Source organism: Salvelinus fontinalis, chromosome 23 (assembly GCF_029448725.1).
Source record: "Salvelinus fontinalis isolate EN_2023a chromosome 23, ASM2944872v1, whole genome shotgun sequence".
In the NCBI taxonomy this organism is placed as follows: Eukaryota; Metazoa; Chordata; class Actinopteri; order Salmoniformes; family Salmonidae; genus Salvelinus; species Salvelinus fontinalis.
In genome coordinates, this window is record NC_074687.1 from 48,135,147 (window position 1) to 48,155,865 (window position 20,719).

The 20,719-nt window shown below is 44.3% G+C and overlaps 1 protein-coding gene across 4 annotated transcripts in view; it reads right to left on the minus strand.

The window, feature by feature from the left end:
• Nucleotides 1–20,719, minus strand: part of LOC129821422 (dachshund homolog 1-like) — a 269,434-nt gene that overhangs the window by 96,708 nt on the left and 152,007 nt on the right. For all 4 annotated transcript variants that reach the window (XM_055879060.1, XM_055879059.1, XM_055879062.1 and 1 more), the window contains exon 2: nucleotides 12,938–13,053. In XM_055879060.1, coding sequence (XP_055735035.1) covers nucleotides 12,938–13,053 — 116 coding nt within the window. The remainder of the gene's footprint in view (nucleotides 1–12,937; nucleotides 13,054–20,719) is intronic.

Sequence of the window (20,719 nt, forward strand, 5' to 3'; positions counted from 1 at the left end):
GCTATCTCTGCAGTAGATTGCAACTCCTCCCCCTTTGGCAGTTCTATCTTGACGGAAAATGTTGTAGCTGGGTATGGAAATCTCAGAATTATTGTTGGCCTTCCTAAGCAAGGATTCAGACATGGCAAGGACATCAGGGTTGGCGGAGTGTGCTAAAGCAGTGAGTAAAACAAACTTAGGGAGGAGGCTTCTGATGTTGACATGCATGAAACCAAGTTTTTTTCTATCACAGAAGTCAACAAATGAGGGTGCCTGGGGACACGCAGGGCCTGGGTTTACCTCCACATCACCCGAGGAACAGAGGAGGAGTAGGATGAGGGTACGACTAAAGACTATCAAAACTAGTTGCCTAGAGCGTTGGGGACAAATAATAAAAGGAGCAGATTTCTGGGCGTGGTAGAATAGATTCAGGGCATAATGTGAAGACAGGGGTATGGTGGGGTGCGGGTACAGCGGAGGTAAACCCAGGCACTGAGTGATGATAACAGAGGTTGTATCTCTGGATAAGCTGGTTATAATGGGTGAGGTCACCGCATGAGTGGGAGGTGGGACAAAGGAGGTATCAGAGGTATAATGAGTGGAACTAGGGGCTCCATTGTAATCTAAAACAATGATAACTAACCTAAACAACAGTATACAAGGCTTATTGACATTTGAGAGAGACATACAGCGAGGCATAAAGTAATCACAGGTGTTGATTTGGAGAGCTAGCTAAGACAACAACGGGTGAGACAACAACAGCTAATCAGCTAAAACAGGTAAAATGGCGATGAATGGGCAGAGAGGGTCGGTTAACTACACACAGAGCCTGAGTTCGCGACAGATAAACAAAATAATAAAGAAAGAAAGAAATAAACAATAATAAACAGTACCGTGATTAACGGACAGTCCAGCGGGCATCAGCTATGTAGCCAAGTGATCATAGGGTTCAGGGGGCAGCAATCGAAGGAACAGGGAAGCCGCGGAGTAGTCGTTATTACGCTAGCACACGAAGGCACAGCGGATGGAGTATTCGTCGGCCGACCTGTCGCGGCGGTGCGGCGGGGCGCCGTGTGGTGGTGCGCCTGAAGGCACCGTATCTGAGCATGTTGTTCTGTACCACCGGCGTCATTTTCTTCATGAAGAGGCGTAATCAAAGTGCCATTGTATTAAATGTTGTCACCAGCAATTTCTTGATCCTGGTGTCAAACTCCCTCATTTTGCACTATAAAAACTTGAGCTTGTTGTCACTTTTGGTGACGCCTCTTGCCGCAATAGCTTGACCTGAGAGCGAGTGATCCAGAGTCACTACCAGGTAAGTGACACTTTCGACACAATGCGATGTCCTGCACAAGATTGTTCATTCTGTTTTGATCCAAATATTACGGCTTTGGTTTTGTGTATACAACCAGGATCCCTTCCTGATAGTAGCGTCGACGCATTACAAAAAAGTGTTTCTTGTAAAAAACAAACTGAACAGAAAATATTGGCATAGCATGGAAGACAAATATCACAAACCCAAAATAACAGCACCATATCCGATGAGAGTAGCTTTTTCCTGCTGCTAATAATGGCATATTAGAAAGTAACTCCACGCAGCCCTTCTCCACTGGCTAGTAAATAGCATATTTTGACATGAAATAGCTTTGCAGCGGTTTATCACGCAGAACAGATGTTGTGTCGTACGGGTGATTGTTATGAATGTAAATCAAATCAAATACAAATGTATTTGTCACATTTGTCATAAACTAACAGTGTACACTAAGAGTGAAATTCCTACTTATGTGTCCTTTTTCCAACAACACAGTTACAGGTGTATACATAGAAATAGTGACAAGGAATAAATAGACAGTGAATAACATGGCTATATACAGGGAGTACCAGTGCTGAGTTGATATGCAGGGGTTCGAGGTAGCTATGTACATATAGATAGGGGTAAAAGGACTAGGCAACAGGATAGATAATAGACTGATTTGTATCAGCAGCGTGTGTGGCGTCAGTATGCATGTGCGCATGTTATGCGTGTGTGTGTGTTGGGGTGTGGGTAGAGTCCAGTATGTGTGCGGACAAATCAAATTGTATTGGTCACACACACATATTTGCGGATGTTACTGTTGGTGTAGCGAAATGCTTGTGTTCCTAGCTCCAACATTGCAGTAGTATCTAACAAGTAGTGCAAGACTTAGTTATGAAAAGGGTCAATGCAGGTAGTCCGGGTAGTCACTTGATTAGCTATTTAGCAGTCTTGTTTAGCAATCTTATGGCTTGGGGGTCGTAGCTGTTCAGGGTCCTGTTGGTTCCAGACTTGGTGCACTGGTACCACTTGCTGTGGAGCAGCAGAAAGAAGTCTATGGCTTGGGTGGCTGAAGTCTTTGACAATTTTTTGGGGCCTTCCGCTGACACCGTCTGATATGGAGGTCCTGGATGGCAGGGAGCTCGGCTCCAGTGATGTATTGGGCCGTACTCGCCACCGTCTCGTGCCCTCTTCACAACAGTGTGTGTGGACCATGTTAATTCCTTAGTGATGGAGACACCGAGGAACTTGAATCTCTCAACCTGCTCCACTATAGCCCCATTGATGTGTATGGGTGCATGCTCACCCTTCTGTTTCCTGTAGTCCACTATCAGCTCCTTTGTCTTGCTGACACAGAGGGACAGGTTGTTGTCCTGGCACCACGCTGCCAGCTCTCTGACCTCCCTATTGGCTGTCTCATCGTCGGTGATCAGGTCTACCACCGCTGTGTCGTCAGCAAACTTGATGGTTTTGGAGTCATGTGTGGCCACGCAGTCGTGGGTGAACAGGGAGTACAGAAAGGGACTAAGCACACACCCCTGAGGGGCCCCCGTGTTGATGGTCAGTGTGGCGTAGGTGATGTTGCCCACCCTCACCGCCTGGGGGTGGCGCGTCAGGAAGTCCAGTATCCAGTTGCAGAGGGAGACGTTCAGTCCCAGGGTCCTGAGCTTGGTGTTGAGTTTGGAGAGGATTATAGTGTTGAATGCTGAGCTGTAGTCAAATAGCAGCATTCTTCCATAGGTCTTCCTTTTGTCCAGGTGGGTGAGGGCAGTGTAGAGATTGCATCATCTGCAGATCTGTTTGGACGGTATGCGAATCGGAGTGGGTGTGTCACCCCCCAACCCCCCCCCCCCCCCACCCCACCCCCCACCCCCCCGCAAACACTATATTGAACAGATGGAGCCAGGATAACACATATGCAATGACATGATGCCATTATTTCTGTTTGTAATTAATGGTATGTTTGTGCAAGTGTCTGTATACATGTGTGTATGCATGTCGTCTGTGTGTGTGTATGCATGTCGTCTGTGTGTGTGTATGTGTGTGTGTGTGTGTGTGTGTGTGTGTGTGTGTGTGTGTGTGTGTGTGTGTGTGTGTGTGTGTGTGTGTGTGTGTGTGTGTGTGTGTGTGTGTGTGTGTGTGTGTGTGTGTGTGTGTGTGTGTGTGTGTGTGTGTAAAGGACGAGTAATACAGAAAAACGTACAAACGTCTTGAGCCTCTGGCAATTTCAATGATAGCATCTAATGTATTCACCAGATTTAACCCCACTGTCACAGAAACTGAATAATGACCGACATTGCTATTCAAATTATTTATGGGCTACACGGTCGCTCATAACAGTCTTCCTCTGGCTTTCATTGGCTTGCAAGGCCAGTCGTGGGGCAAAACAGGCAGAATCTTAAAGAACTTAAGTTTCAATGTAATTTTCATTTTTACTTCTGAATGACTCTGAACAAGGGCAGTGTGGAGTGCAATCGAGATTGCGTCATCTGCAGGAGTGGTTTTCAGGTGAGTGAAATGCAATTAGTGAAAATGTTTGTTAATCATATCATTAAACCAGGGCTTTCTGGTCAATGCCATATGTTTTTAAGAGAAACACTTTAAGAGAATGAAGATTTTGCAATAGAAACAGTGTTCTACAGAAAGAACAGGCTCTTCAACGAAAGTCACCGACAGTACGTACAGTCAAAGGCCAGGTTGACACAATTACAGAAGAGCATAATTGTCCAAAGTACCCGGTTTTCTCCCAATCAAAATAAAATACATGAGGAGTTCATTCCAACTTGGCTACAGTTGACAGCATGACTTGAGTACAGTTTTATGTGTCAAATGACCCATATACTGTATCACTGAAAGGGTAGTGATAAACTATTTCCTTGAAGATTAGTCTAGGCCCATGAGAGGAAAAGGGTGCAAGCAAACAGTTGTTTAAAGGAAACAGTTGGAAACACACTAGACCCTCTCCAATTCGCCTACTGCCCCGTCCCGACAGATCCACAGAAGACGCAATAGCCATTGCACTGTACACCGCCCTCACCAACTTGGACAAAAGGAATGAATATGTGAGGACTCATGGATTCATTGACTATAGCTCGGCCTTCAATACCATAGTGCCCATAGGCTCACCACAAAGAATTGAATTCCTTCCTATGCAACTGGGTCCTGGACTTTCTGACGGGCCGTCCCCAGGTGGTGAAGGTAGGTAACATTACCACCTCCACACTGATCCTCAACACGGGGTCCCCACAAGGGTGCATCCTCAGTCCCCTCCTGTACTCCCTGTCAACCCACAACTGCGTGTTCTCACAAAGTTCCAACTCCACGCTCGCTGACGACACAACAGTAGTAGGCCTGATTACCAACAGCGACGAGACGGTCTACAGAGAGGAGGTAGGCACTCTAACGACGCGATGCCAAGTAAAAATCCAGCAAAACAAAGGAGCTGATTATGGACTTCAGAAGGAATCAGGCTGGGCACACCCCCGTTCAGATACGGTCCCCGAGGGCACTCACCATGTTCTACAGGAGCACCATTGAGAGCATACCGTTGGGCTGCATCACTGCCTGGTACTGCAACTCCACCGCCGCAGACCGCAAGGCTCTACCGAGGGTGGTACAATCAGCCGAACGCACCGTTGGGTGCACACTGTCTACTCTCCAGGACACCTACAACACCAGGTGTCGCAGGAAGGCCAAGAAGATGATCAAGGACCTCAGCCATCCGAGCCCACGGCCTGTTCTCGACGCTTCCATCACTCAGACGGGGGCAGGATAGGAGCGTCATGGCAAAAACTGTATGACTGGCCAGTCCCTTCAACCCCCCTAGGGATGCACGATGCACGATATATCGGTAAGCATTTAGGAATCGGACGATATTAGCTAAAAATGCCTAATGTCTAGTTTAACTCCGATGTGCAAAACCGATGTCAAAGCTGCCATGCATACCTATATAACGTAGGTAGATGATGTAATAAAGCCATGAAAAATACAGCGCTACACAGAACAAAAGCAGAAAAATACTAAGCGCACTTCCAACAACTAAACAAGTTCAAGTCGAGCAGTCCTTTGAAAGAGCAAGACAATTTCAGCGAGACAACTCAAAGGAAAAATCCATTAACGCCAAGCTACTTGCTATGGGCGTCACTGCTATTAGCTTCACGACTGACATTTGGACCAGCGATGTCAGCCCCATGAGCATGCTGAGTCTGACAGCCTCAGTGGGTCGACGAGGATTTCGTACTGAGGAAAGCCGTATTGCATGCCCTAGAATGTGCTGGTTCTCATACCGCTGCTGCCATTTCAATGGCGGTATTTGAGAACATGTTTGAAACAGGAACACACTCCTAGCTCCATTCGAACAACTGTCTCGAGAAATAAGCTCATCAACTGTGTCTGCAGCAGACGTGATACCCTCTGTCACGGCATTGAAACTCATGCACAACAAAACTGCCGACACAGACCGTGGGGTTAAAACTTGCAAAAGTACTCTACAAGAGGCTGTGAACAAGTGATCCGATGGCCTTCTCTCTGAGCCCCTTTACTGTGTCGCCACCATGCTCGATGCTTGGTACAAGGACCACTACTTCGATGCAGACAAAAAACAGGGTTTAAGTGAAATGTAAAGATGGACAAGATGGAAACGGACACAGTGACAGTACGCACCGATCGAGAGAGGCCACGGACAGACAGAGCTGAAACTTCACTGCTTGACATGTATGATGAAATCCTGGTTGAGACTGAACAAATTAACAACGAAACAGCACAGCAAGTAAGTGAAAGAAATAGGTTTGATCATGTTTTACTGGTAATGGGGACATATGTAAATGCCAACAAAACTTTTTGGTGTGTGTGTGTGTGTGTGTGTGTGTGTGTGTGTGTGTGTGTGTGTGTGTGTGTGTGTGTGTGTGTGTGTGTGTGTGTGTGTGTGTGTGTGTGCGTGCGTGCGTGTGTGTGTGTTTCAACTATTTAACTGTACTAGAATGCTTAAAAGGCCGCAAAAATGTTAAATATCGGGTGTCGGTATCAGGGTTTCTTTTGGCAAGGAAAATACCGGATATCGGTATCGGGCAAAAATGTCATATCGGTGCATCACTAATTGTTACAGTTGTCAATATGTTTATTATTATTATTATTATTGTTTTTACCTGCCCTTTTTGATCGGCACTGTTGGAGCTTAAGAGTTTCACTGTGCCCTGTGCATGTGACTAATAAACTCTAATCTAATCACCAACTCTAATCTAATCCCCAATGCACACACACGGGCACACAAGCACACGCTCCTCTCTCCAGCAGCTGATATGCAGATGGCGAGACCAACTGAGCCACTGACATGGAGGTGCATATCATTTAAAGCCTCGTTTGCATCTTAAAATACATTGGGACCATATTGACGAACAGTATACATCATGTCACCAAGGCCCGCTCGTTTGCAATGGCACCTCTCTGCTGTTCCATATGCATGAGAACGACACGTACACAAATGCACATACACACACGCGCGCGCGCGCGCACACACGAGGCTTGGTAATGAATGTGGCCTCTGCCCAGCCTGAAGGTCAGCTTTCATTTCTGTCTAATGGCCAAGAGTCAACTGTTTTCCAAATGAGATGTATGCAGAGTAGACTGCAGAGTAAATATTGAAATCACCTCCGGGGTTGCTACTAAGATTAATTCCGCCACAAATCAGGTGCGGCATAAAGGACTTTTAGAGTACAGAAAATGGCATTCACTGATGCATTGTGATGTATGCATGTAGAATTTGTATTTCACCTACAGTGTAGGTTTGATGTACACTGAGTTTACAAAACATTAGGAACACCTGCTTCTTACATGGCATATACTGACCAGGTGAAAGCTATGATCCCTTATTGATGTCAGTGTAGTTGAAGGGGAGGAGACAGGTTAAAGAAGGATTTGTAAGCCTTGATACAATTGAGACATGGATTGTGTATGTGTGCCATTCAGAGAGTGAATGGGTAAGACAAAATATTTAAGTGCCTTTGAATGGGGTATGGTAGTAGGTGCCAGGTGCACTGGTTTGAGAGGGTCAAGAACTGCAACGCTGCTGGGTTTTTCACACTCAACAGATGTCCATGTGCATCATGAATGGTCCACCACTTAAAGGACATTGTCACGATCGTCTTGCTGTGAGAGATTGGACCAAGGCGCAGCGTGTGCAAAAAACATCCTCTTTTATTTAGAAGAGAGAGGGAAAAAAACACGAAACGATTACTATACACAAACTAACAAAATAACAAACTGATAAAGAAGAGAGAGGGAAAAAAACACGAAACGAATACTATCCACAAACTAACAAAATAACAAACTGACGACCGTGAAGCTAATAAGACAAATAGTGCTGACACAAACACTACACATAGACAATTACCCACAAACAGCTAAAGCCTATGGCTGCCTTAAATATGGCTCCCAATCAGAGACAACAATAACCAGCTGTCTCTGATTGAGAACCAATTCAGGCAACCATAGACTTTCCTAAACACCTACACTGAACACTAACCCATCTACTCTACTTAACCCCCTAAACCATACAACCACCCTAGACAATACAAAAAACACATGCCTTCCCCATGTCACACCCTGACCTAACTAAAATAACAAATGAAACAAAGAATACTAAGGCCAGGGCGTGACAGACATCCAGCAAACTTGACATAACGGTGGGAAGCATTGGAGTCAACATGGACCAGCATCCCTGTGGAACGCTTTCGACACCTTGTAGAGTCCATGACCCGATAGATTGAGTCTGTTCTGAGAGCAAAAAGGGGTGCAACTCAATATTAGGAAGGTTTTCCTAATGTTTTGTATACTTAGTGTATATTGTGATTACAAATGATTGACCAAGTGTCATCAGAGACATAGATCTAATCTAGAAGCCATTGTGATGTTCAGAGAAATTATTGAACGGTATCTCTGCCAAGAAAGGACTTTTGGCAGAAATACAAAACAAAAATAACACACAATAAAAAAACTAACAGATTCATCAGGATCTACTTATCTATGATAAAGGGACTCGGTGAGAGTGACCCCCACCTTCCGAACCCCATCTTTACATAATATAAGTGTAAATTGAAACCTTTGCTCAAACAAGGGCACTGCGTTCATCCACCTCTGGCCTGCTCGCCTCCCTACCACTGAGGAAGTACAGTTCCCGCTCAGCCCAGTCAAAACTGTTCGCTGCTCTGGCACCCCAATGGTGGAACAAACTCCCTCACGACGCCAGGACAGCGGAGTCAATCACCACCTTCCGGAGACACCTGAAACCCCACCTCTTTAAGGAATACCTAGGATAGGATAAAGCAATCCTTCTGACCCCCCCCCCCCCCCCTTAAAAGATTTAGATGCACTATTGTAAAGTGGCTGTTCCACTGGATGTCATAAGGTGAATGCACCAATTTGTAAGTCGCTCTGGATAAGAGCGTCTGCTAAATGACTTAAATGTTAAATGTAAATGTAATATAATTATTTCATTTCAGCCAATCCATTGTCAATAGCTCATAACACGCACCCACCTTACACTCAATCTAACAAGGAGGCGTCAAGACCTCCGAACAGTGCAACAATATGTCTATTAAAACGACTAGACGTGTAAATGTCAAAAGGCCCATCCTACACCCTCCTCCTAATCTGCATTCAGTACTATGCAAACAAAATACCGACATCATGGATTCTTTCAAATTCACCCAGAACAATTCAGACAGACAGGTTTTTTCGTCTGGTCATCTCATAGACACACACACAGAGAATCCTCCTTGGCCACAAACAAACACCAACACAACAGGGTCATGTTCATTAGCGCACGCAACAGAAAACATTTAAAAACAGTTTGCAACGGGAAACTCAAATGAGTGTTTCTCATTGGAAACGTCCAAGCAGTCCATCCCCGTTTCAGTCCATTTTCTTTCATTTGGTGCCTATTGGACATGACCCAGTGTTGCATGGTATGGAGACAGCCGCACCACACAAGTTGGAAAGCAAAAAACCCTGCCCAACGCCCCGTTTTCGACAAATGGAGAACAGCACGGCAGAGGAGGAGAGTCGGAGTCAGAAAACAGCAAATAATGGAGACGGGGTCTGATGGTCGCCCTCGGAGCAGCTGTCATATTAAATAATAATGAAGCGTCTATTAATATGCAAAGGAAGTGGCAGCCTCGACTGGCTTAACGCTGTCATGCCTCTGCATATTGTCAGGGTCTTCATCATTAATTAACATGCGAAGCTACCCCATACCTGCGACCAATGTCAGAACATTTCTCTCTCGCGACAAACACCCACCCTGGTGCCACAGCCCTTCTCAACACCAACCGATGGGAGTAATTCAATTCAAATTTCATTAACTCCACATCGGTACACAAAAGAAAGACCGATTTGTACTTCTCTTTTTTTCCCCCTTCTCTCTTGATAGAGAGGCAGTGATGAAGAAGGACCTGTGTTTTATCTGTTGTGTTGCTTTCTCTTTCTCTTTGTATCTCTCGCTCTCTCTCTCTTTTTCTCTATATCTTTATCTGTATGTAATGTTACTTTATGGTCTCTCCCTCCCTCTCTCTCTTTGCTTGCACTTTCTCTCTCTCTGTCTCTCTGTCTCTCTCTCTCTGTCTCTCTCTCTCTGTCTCTCTCTCTCTGTCTCTCTCTCTCTCTCTCTCTCTCTTTGTAATGTGTAATACTTTATGGTCCCCCCGGTCTCTCACTCTCTACTCTTACGTGCAGCACTGAAACAGTAACTAAAACTGTTTCTGAGATGCAGAGGTCAAGCTAAGTAGCAGAGAGGAGAGACAGTCCATGTCAATGAGCATGGATTTGGGAAAGCTTCATTTTATGCACGGGCTGGCTGTGGCGGCGTTAGTGGGCAGTGACAAACTGGGGGTTTTGGAGTTCTGCGAGTCCTCGGGTACACTATTCAGCGCTATTCACATGACAAATTGTGTATCAACTACAGACACCCACAAACCTTATGACCAGCGGCAAACTGGAAGCTGGAATGGGAAGGTGTGTGTGTGCAGAGCTAGGATATAGTGGTGAAGATGGGTGCCTAGGTAGTGGCCAGAGTGTGAGTCTCTGAATGCAGGCTGTTCAGAAAGCCTCTCTACAGTAAAGGAGTTGTCATCTATGTGTGCTGTCAGTCCACGGCATCCCATTTAGTGGGCCAATCTGCCTGTAACGCATCAGCAACTGAAAAGACTTCAGAGCAACCCCAATCCCTGGGGCGCACCCACATGCACATGAACACATACACACACAACACAAGCACGCACGCACGCACGCACGCCACACGCACACACGCGCACACACGCACACAAACACACACACACACACACACACACACACACACACACACACACACACACACACACACACACACACACACACACACACACACACACACACGCACATCCAAGCACACACATACACTTGCACAAAAGCACACAAATGCATACACACACACGCGTGCACACACACGAGCAAAGCATGTTTCCTTAAATGGAAACCATGGCAAATTAGGACACCCTTCCCTGAATTGAACTGGTGTCAAGGGCAAAACATAGACATGTCAACAATGTCTCTCACATAAATAAGCTTTCTCAAAATATAAGTCATTGAGTCGTGTGGAAAGCACACTTTCAAAATGCACCGTATCTCAACTTTGGCACTTCAAAACAAAAAAAAGTCCAAATTTTCAAGGAACCTTCATTGGTTGAACAATATCTGTGACCCTCTCTGAGTAGAATTTTCCATGCAGGTGGCCTTCGGCGGAGATTCGGCGGAGATGCATCATGGGGGACATATTTTTGTTAAATGGAGTCACCTGCTCTGCAGAGACAGGGTACAGGACTGAGTAGTATTCCATTGCTAGTAATCAAACTACTATGTATGATCACTTTGCATCATTTTGAAGAATCATTTGTCATAACTTTGTTACTAACTTTGTACCATAATCAAACCACAGAAGCCAGTTAGGGGAGAAAGTTCAGCCATCTTGACTTTTGCGGCCACACATAGAAAGGAAGTTACGAGGGGACCGGAAAAAACCTAAATGACTTTATCTTGCTTTCCTGAAATCCCTGACTAAATGTCAAGATCATAGACTCCATCTGGGCTTAAAGGGGAGGGATATCAAAAGGCCTTTCTGTTGCTTTATGTTCCACTAAATAAAACCATGGCTTTCTCATCTTCGTCCTGCTTTGCTGTACCGAATGGCCTTTTGAGTCATTCCAAACAAGACACAGAGAGTATGTGACCTCACCACACTCACAGAGTTCAACGCTGGGCATTGATCTGTGAGCCTCCATTGTTAAGAATATGGCCAATCTTTGTCTGCTATTGAATTTAAAACATTTCTCGGATGAAATTCTTTTTTTTGCCTCACTCCCATGCTGTTTTTTCTTGATGAGAAAATGTGAGCGTAAGGTAGGAAGATTTTCAGAAATACTCAAGCATAGCAAGATCTTGGAGGCAAACTTGTAAGATTACATAGAAAACAAAACAAATGATATGCAGTTTAGTTGTTTCTTGCAAGAAAAACTAAGAGTTAAGAGAGACCTAAAGACAGTTAAATAAGATTAAATATGGAAAAATCTAAATAAATGAGGGGGAAAAACAAAATATGCAAATCAGAGCATTTACACCCAGCGACATCAAAGCCGTCACAATGCAACCAGCCACAAATAGAACAAAAGCATTAGCTGCATTAAGACTCGCCCAGGGGCACGTTAGGTCACAAACGGTTGTTGTTGATTCTTGTGGCGATAAAGCTTGCGTTAGCATCAACCATGCCTATGTACATACAGCAGTGGAGTGGATTTAATCGCACTAATTAGAATTCTCTCAGGGTGAAACGCAGCATCTACTAAAATAATCTGAGAGAAGAGGACGTCACTCCAATTTATTCTCCCTCTGTCTCTCTCTCTCTCTCTCTCTCTCTCTCTCTCTCTCTCTCTCTCTCTCTCTCTCTCTCTCTCTCTCTCTCTCTCTCTCTCTCTCTCTCTCTCTCTCTCTCTCTCTCTCCGTTTCCGGGGGATGAGTTAAAAAAAAATATTTATTGTAAACTAGTTTAAACTGTCTTTTTTTTCTTCCCCTCCTACCAACTCTCTCTCTCTCTCTCTCTCTCTCTCTCTCTCTCTCTCTCTCTCTCTCTCTCTCTCTCTCTCTCTCTCTCTCTCTCTCTCTCTCTCTCTCTCTCTCTCTCTCTCTCTCTCTCTCTCTCTCTCTCTCTCTCTCTCTCTCTCTCTCTCTCCGTTTCCGGGGGATGAGTTAAAAAACAAATATTTATTGTAAACTAGTTTAAACGAGTGGCTGGTTGTCTGGTGGTTGTCTGATGGTTGTCTGGTGGTTGTGTGTGCATGCGTCACTTCGCTCTGCTTGCAGTTTAGAGGACGAGGAGAGGGAGGCGTGGAGTGCTGTGGGGGTGCTGAGGGTACGGAGGATTGTTTCAGTGTGTGCGTGTGTGTGTATGCTTAGCGTGTGCATGTGGGTGCACAAACGCGTGTGTGTACGTATACATTGACTATGTGCAAATACTGTAGGTGTGTGTTTTTGCGTGCGTGCGTGTGTGCGTTTGCGTTTGTGTGTGGCTCATGTGTGCGTGTATGTTAGTGTGCACTTGTGTGTATGCATGCGTCTGTGTTTGTGTGTAACTACAATACATACCTGAGGATGGGAAGGTTCCAGGGGACATGAGGCCAGGGACAGAGTGAGGCATGATGTGTGGGTTCTCTGATGATGTCACACTCTGGGTCCTCTTGGGAGGTCTGCCCGGTCTGGAGCTGGGAGAGAGAAGAAAGAGGACTTGAACTTTTGATGCTCTCCACAGAATGGAGGGAAACAAGTAATAGGGACGGGGTAAGTAGATGTAGGCCAGGGAGCTGAGCGAGAGAAGGGGGGGGGGGGGAGAAAAAGAGATGTTACAGAGTAAGATACATATGAGGAAGAGGTAGAAGGATAGAAATGTGGAAGTACATGTTGAAATAAAGACGGACAAAGAGAGGGAGGAGAGAGTGAGAGGGGAAAAAAGAGACGGGGGAGAGGAAGAGAGGAAGGTGTTAACATTTTGGACCACTGCAGAATGCAATTCCATTCCAGAGAGCCAACAAAACACGGCCCTGTAAATAAATTCCCTTTTCAAGGACAGTTGCTTTCCGCCGCTCCAACATAATAGACTTCCCCGTAACTAATTAGATTACACGCTGAATTTATTTGCTTTATTGAAGATCAACCACTTTTTGATGCATAATTCATCGGCCGTACCTCGTTACCTGCTCCCGCGTATTAATATCCCAGCACACTATTTGAATTGCCTCACTTGCATATGATAAAACCTAGCTGAGGCCGCAGCGCTCTAGCAGCCCTCTCGGCCTGGAAATTACATGTTAACTTGCTATAATTATTGCAGTCAGGCCCCACTATTGATTTATAGGACTTTGAAAAAAAAACAAATATGTGTAGTTCTGGTAATGAATGATATGTTAAGGTTCTTCAGGAAATTAAAAGCCACTGGGTGCCTTAGGAAATGTTCCGCTTGTTTGATTTAATGTGACGCCGTAGCTGGGAGGTGGAGGAGAGACGAGGTGATTCGGTGATTCAGACTTGTTGGATCTTTCTGATGGGCCCCCGTTTATTACTGCAAATGAGAAGGAGCCCAGATTTGGACGTGATAAATGACTCCTCTGGCTTACTTTCAGAGCTGAGCTGATGTACCCTGTGTATGTGTTCCCCCATGTCTTAATCAGTTACTTATTAATAAGCTTTGTATCACAATCGATAGAAACTTTAGCTGGCGTAGTTATAGTTTGAAAAAGCCTAAGGGATTTATTGTTAATATGATCACATATTCAAGACGCAGGGATTTTATTAAGCACATTCTATTATGGGACATAGACTGAAGAGGTATCTTTGGTGGAGAAAAACTATATATTTCACTTCTGAAGAAGACCACAGTTAGCAGGTTTACTATAACTCGTGATCACATCATCCTCAATATTTTGCATGGAATCATCTCTGAAGATCTTCCAAAAGTGAATCTTCTAAACTATCAACAGCATTATTGAAATATCGACGTTGCCGGTCTTCTAGCCATCGCCGATCCACCTTTTATTTTCCATTTGTTTTGTCTTGTTTTCCCACACACCTGGTTTACATTCCCTCATTACTTGTCGTGTATTTAACCCTCTGTTCCCCCCATGTCTGTGTGTGAAATTGTTTGTTGTAAGAGCTAGTGCACTATGACTGGTGCACGACGGGTTATTTTGTACCCACATTTTGTTGTTCTGGATACCGTTGGTTTTGATAACTAAACTGCTCCGGTTATTACCCAGTTCTGCTCTCCTGCGCCTGACTTCCCTGCCGCCAGTTACGCACCTCTTACATTATTGAAATTTGAGAAAATAAGTTTCATGCTCAAACAAGAGGAGTAGAACTTGAACTCAATTGACATTTCCCACAATGATAAACGGTTCAACACAGTGGTGTGTCAGTTCAGTCAGTCTCAGAAGTTTAATCTATTCAGTCCTTTTTCTTTGTGATGTGTATTTACCTATATGCAGCCTAAGTACTCTCTCCCTCACACATTATCTGACTCACACACAAATGAGAGAGAGAGAGAGAGATAAAAGATAGCGAGAGAGAAAGAAGAGCGAAATGTTTGTGAACAAAAGGGAGGTAAAAAGAATGCAAGAGAGAGAGAGAGATAGAAAGAAGAAAGAAAAAGAGAGAGAGAACAAATAAGTGTCCGTTTAACCTGGGGACATCTGGAAATGTAATTCCCATTTCTACAGAGCCACCACCTCTTTGATCTTATGAGAAGGAGAGATCTCAGACAGTTTAACTGTCATCACTTTCACTTTTTCTCCGTCTGAATTATTTATGAAAGACCTCAATAGAGGGCATGTGATGGGTGAAAGGCTTTTTTCAAACAAAACTAAAAGCAGAAAAACTCCAGTGGACAAAACATGTCACATCGACTTGGAGCTGATGGCCAGAGGAGACCAGACGATGTGGGTGCTGGTAGAAAAGAACCGTTTAGTAGAAGTCATGTTTAGATAGGCTAGAAGAAGATACGTCTGTGTATTTAGAGGGGTAGCATTTCAACTTTGTATGCAGTGGACTACAAAGCACTGGTTGTGAAAGCTGCACCATAACAAAATAGGGGGTGTCATCTGAAACATATATCATTGGGCCACTGCATGTTGTGGTCATGAAGTACAGTACGTCTGGGACATAATTAATAACCATGCATCGTAATACCCATGCACCGCAATAATGTATATTAGCATGGGCTAGATTTAGCATGATAAATTATCCATTTAGAATTTGGAATATGCAATATATACATACAGTGAGCACCATAATTCATTAGACAGTGACCATTGTTTGGTTATTTTGGTTCTGTACTCTAGCACTTTGAGTTTGAAAGGATACAATGACAATGAGGGTGAAGTGCAGACTGTCAGCTTTAATTTGAGGGTATTTTTATACATATCGGATGAACCGTTTAGAAATGACAGCACCTTTTGTACATGGTCCCCCCCATTTTAAGGTACTACAAGTATTTGTTGAATTGGCTTCACAGATGTGTGTCGTTAGGCAGGTGTACTAATTTGTGTCGTTAGTGAATGCAGGAGAGCTGTTGATGAATAGTATTGATTCTAGACTTTGCTATTGCCTTTGTAGGTTGTTGTTGGGGTGTGACAACATGAGGAAGGCAGCAGTGTCGATGCAAAGCTGGCCGTCATAAGGCTCAGAAATGAAAATCAATCAATCAGGAACATTGTAAAAACCCTGGGCATGCCCAAGTCAACAGTTTGGTTCATCATTAACAAGAAAAAAACAACCGGTGAACTCAATTATGTCAAAAGAGCCGGTAGACTGAGGAAGACCACTGTAGTGGATGACCAGAGAAAACTCTCTAAGGTGAAGAAAACCCCCCTGACAACAGCCGGACAGATCAAAAACACTCTCCTGGATGCAGGTGTAGATGTGTCAAAGTCTACCATACGTAGAAGACTACACCAGCAGGACTACAGAGGGTACGCTACAAGATGCAAACCACTGATAAGCCTGAAGAACAGAAAGGTGAGATTACAGTTTGCTAAAAAGCACCTAAAAGAGCCCCAAGAGTTCTGGGAAAAAAAGTATTGTGGACAGATGAGACAAAGATTAACATGTGATGGAGTGATGGGAAGAGGAAAGTGTGGAGAAAAAATAGACATGCCCATGATCCAAAGGATACCACCTCATCCGTGAAACATGGTGGAGGGGGTGTTATGGCTTGGGCCTGTATGGCTGCCAGTGGAACAGGCTCACTTGTCTTCATCGATGATGTGACTGCAGACAGAAGTAGTACAATGAATTCTGAAGTCTACAGAAATATTTTATCTGCTCAGATATAACCAAATGCCTCCAAACTCATTGGACGGCACTTCATCATGCAACAAGACAATGACAAGACAATGACATACTGCTAAAGCAACGAAGGGGTTAATGATGGCAAAATAGTGGAAAATCTTTCACTGGCCGAGTCAATCACCGGATCTGAATCCAATTGAACATGCATTTTACATGCTGAAGAGGAGACTGAAGGCAATAAGTCCCCGAAACAAGCAGGAATTGAAGATGGCTGCAGTACAGGCCTGGCAGAGCATCACCAGGGAAGATACCCAGCGTCTGGTGATGTCGATGCATCGCAGACTTAAAGCAGTCATTGCATACAAAGGATATGCGACGAAATATTAATAATTATTACTTTATTCTATATTATGTTAACTTCTTATGGCTGCAGGGGCAGTATTGAGTAGCTTGGATGAAAGGTGCAAAGAGGTGCCCATAGTAAACTGCCTGCGCCTCAGTCCCAGTTGCTAATATATGCATATTATTATTCATATTGGATAGATAACACTCTGAAGTTTCTAAAACTGTTTGAATGATGTCTGTGAGTATAACAGAACTCATATGGCAGGCAAAAACCTGAGAAAAAATCCAAACAGGAAGTGGGAAATCTGAGGTTGGTAGATTTTCAACACAGCCCCTATTGAACAGACAGTGGGATATGGATGAGTTTGGACTTCCTACGGCTTCCACTAGATGTCAACAGTCTGTAGAACCTTGTCTGATGCCTCTACTGTGAAGTGGGGCCAAAGGAGACAGGAATTAGTCAGGTCTACCATGAGGTGACCATGCACATTCACATGAGGGAGCTCTGTTCCATCACACATCTGAAGTCGATGTAATTCTCCGGTTGGAACGTTACTGAAGATTTATGTTAAAAACATTCTGAAGATTGATTCAATACATCGTTTGACATGTTTCTACTGACTGTTACGGAACTTGTTGACATTGTCAGCTTTTAGTGAACGCGCTTTCTGACTTTGGATTTGTTTACCAAACACGCTAACAAAAATACACAAATGATGGACATTACCGAACAAAACAAACATTTCTTGTGGAAGTGGGAGTCCTGGGAGTAAATTCCGACGAAGTGAAGATTTATAATGCTTTTTATGAGTTTTGTTGACTGCACAATTTGGCGGGTACCTGTATGGCTTCCTTTTGTGGCAGAACGCTGTTCTCAGATTATTGAATATTGTACTTTTGCCGTAAAGCTTTTTGAAATCTGACACAGCGGTTGCATTAAGAACAAGTGTATCTGTCATTCTATGTAAAACATGTATCTTTCATCAAAGTTTCTGATGAGTATTTATGTTATTTGACGTGGCTCTCTGCAATTTTGGAGGCATTTCTGAACATGGCGCCAATGTAAACGGAGGTTTTTGGATATAAATATGAGCTTTATTGAACAAAACATATATGTATTGTGTAACATGAAGTCCTATGAATGTCATCTGATGAAAATCATCAAAGGTTAGTGATTCATTTTATCTCTCTTTCTGCTTTTTGTGACTCCTGTCTTTGGATGGAAAAATGACTGTGTTTTTCTGTGATTTTGCGGTGACCTAACATAATCGTTTGTGGTGCTTTCGCTGTAAAGCCTATTTGAAATCGGACACTTTGGTGGGATTAACAACAAGATTACCTTTAAAATGGTATAAGATGGTATATTACCTTTAAAATGGTATGTTTGAGGAATTTTAATTATGAGATTTCTGTTGTTTGAATTTGGCGCCCTGCACTTTCACTGGCTGTTGTCATATCATCCCGTTAACGGGATTGCAGCCATCAGAATTTTTAAACTGTCCAATGTTTTTTCGTCCTAGCTGAAAGGGTGCTCTGATCTTATCTACCAACATAGACAGGGCTCTAACTCCTCTAGCTCCACAATGAAATAGGTTGCAGGCCAGGCAGCAGGCTGTTAGCCAGTCTGCGAGCTTAGTGGAGTCTGCCACTAGCACAGTCAGTGTAGTCAGCTCAGCTATCCCCATTGAGACCGTGTCTGTGCCTCGACTTAGGTTGGGCACAGACCTGGGTCTGGTTTTAGACCCCATCATAGCACTGAGACTGCACTTGTGAAGGTGGTACATTACCTTTTAATGGCGTCAAACAGAGGCTCTGCATCTGTCCTCGTGCTCCTAGACCTTAGTGCTGCTTTTAATACCATCGATCACCACATTCTTTTAGAGAGATTGGAAACCCAAATTGGTCTACACGGACAAGTTCTGGCCTGGTTTAGATCTTATCTGTTGGAAAAATATCAGTTTGTCTCTGTGAATGGTTTGTCCTCTGACAAATCAACTGTACATTTCGTTGTTCCCCAAGGTTCCTTTTTAGGACCACTATTGTTTTCACTATATATTTTACCTCTTGGGGATGTCATTCAAAAACATAATGTTAACTTTCACTGCTATGCGGATGACACACAGCTGTACATTTCAATGAAACATGGTGAAGCCCCAAAATTGCCCTTGCTAGAAGCCTGTGTTTCAGACATACGGAAGTGGATGGCTGCAAACGTTCTACTTTTAAACTCGGACAAAACAGAGATGCTTGTTCTAGGTCCCAAGAAACAAAGAGATCTTCTGTTGAATCTGACAATTAATCTTGATGGTTGTACAGTCGTCTCAAATAAAACTGTGAAGGACCTCGGCGTCACTCTGGACCCTGACCTCTCTTTTGACGAACATATCAACACTGTTTCAAGGACAGCTTTTTTCCATCTTCGTAACATTGCAAAAATCTTAAACTTTCTGTCCAAAAATTACTCAGAAAAATGTATCCATGCTTTTGTTAAGTCTAGGTTAGACTAGTGCAATGCTCTACTTTCCGGCTACCCGAATAAAGCACTAAATAAACTTCAGTTAATGCTAAATATGGCAGCTAGAATCCTGATTAGAACCAAAAAATGTGATCATATTACTCCAGTACTAGCCTCCCTACACTGGCTTCCTGTTAAGGCAAGGGCTGATTTCAAGGTTTTACTGCTAACCTACAAAGCATTACATGGGCTTGCTCCTACCTATCTTTCCGATTTGGTCCTGCCGTATATACCTACACGTACGCTACGGTCACAAGACGCAGGCCTACTAATTGTCCCTAGAATTTCTAAGCAAACAGTTGGAGGCAGGGCTTTCTCCTATAGAGCTCCATTTTTATAGAATGGTCTGCTTACCCATGTGAGAGACGCAGACTTGGTTTCAACCTTTAAGTCTTTACTGAAGACTAATCTCTTCAGTAGGTCATATGATTGAGTGTAGTCTGGCCCAGGAGTGTGAAGGTGAACGGAAAGGCTCTGGAGCAACGAACCGCCCTTGCTGTCTCTGCCTGGCCGGTTCCCCTCTCCACTGGGATTCTCTGCCTCTAACCCTATTACAGGGGCTGAGTCACTGGCTTACTGGTGCTCTTCCATGCCGTCCCTAGGAGGGGCGCGTCACTTGAGTGGGTTGAGTCGCTGACGTGATCTTCCTGTTTGGGTTGGCGCCCCCCCTTGGCTTGTGCCGTGGCGGAGATCTTTGTGGGCTATACTCGGTCTCAGGATGGTAAGTTGGTGGTTGAAAATATCCCTCTAGTGGTGTGGGGGCTGTGCTTTGGCAAAGTGGGTTATATCCTGCCTGTTTGGCCCTGTCCGGAGGTATCATCGGATGGGGCCACAGTGTCTCCTGACCCCTCCTGTCTCAGCCTCCAGTATTTATGCTGCAGTAGTTTATGTGTCGGGGGGCTAGTGTCAGTCTGTTATATCTGGAGTACTTCTCCTTTCTTATCCGGTGTGAATTTAAGTATGCTCTCTCTAATTCTCTCTTTCTCTCTTTCTTTCTCTCTCTCTCGGAGGACCTGAGCCCTAGGACCATGCCTCAGGACTACCTGGCATGATGACTCCTTGCTGTCCCCAGTCCACCTGGCCGTGCTGCTGCTCCAGTTTCAACTGTTCTACCTGCGGCTATGGAACCCTGACCTGTTCACCGGACGTGCTACCTGTCCCAGACCTGCTGTTTTCAACTCTCTAGAGACAGCAGGAGCGGTAGAGATACTCTCAATGATCGGCTATGA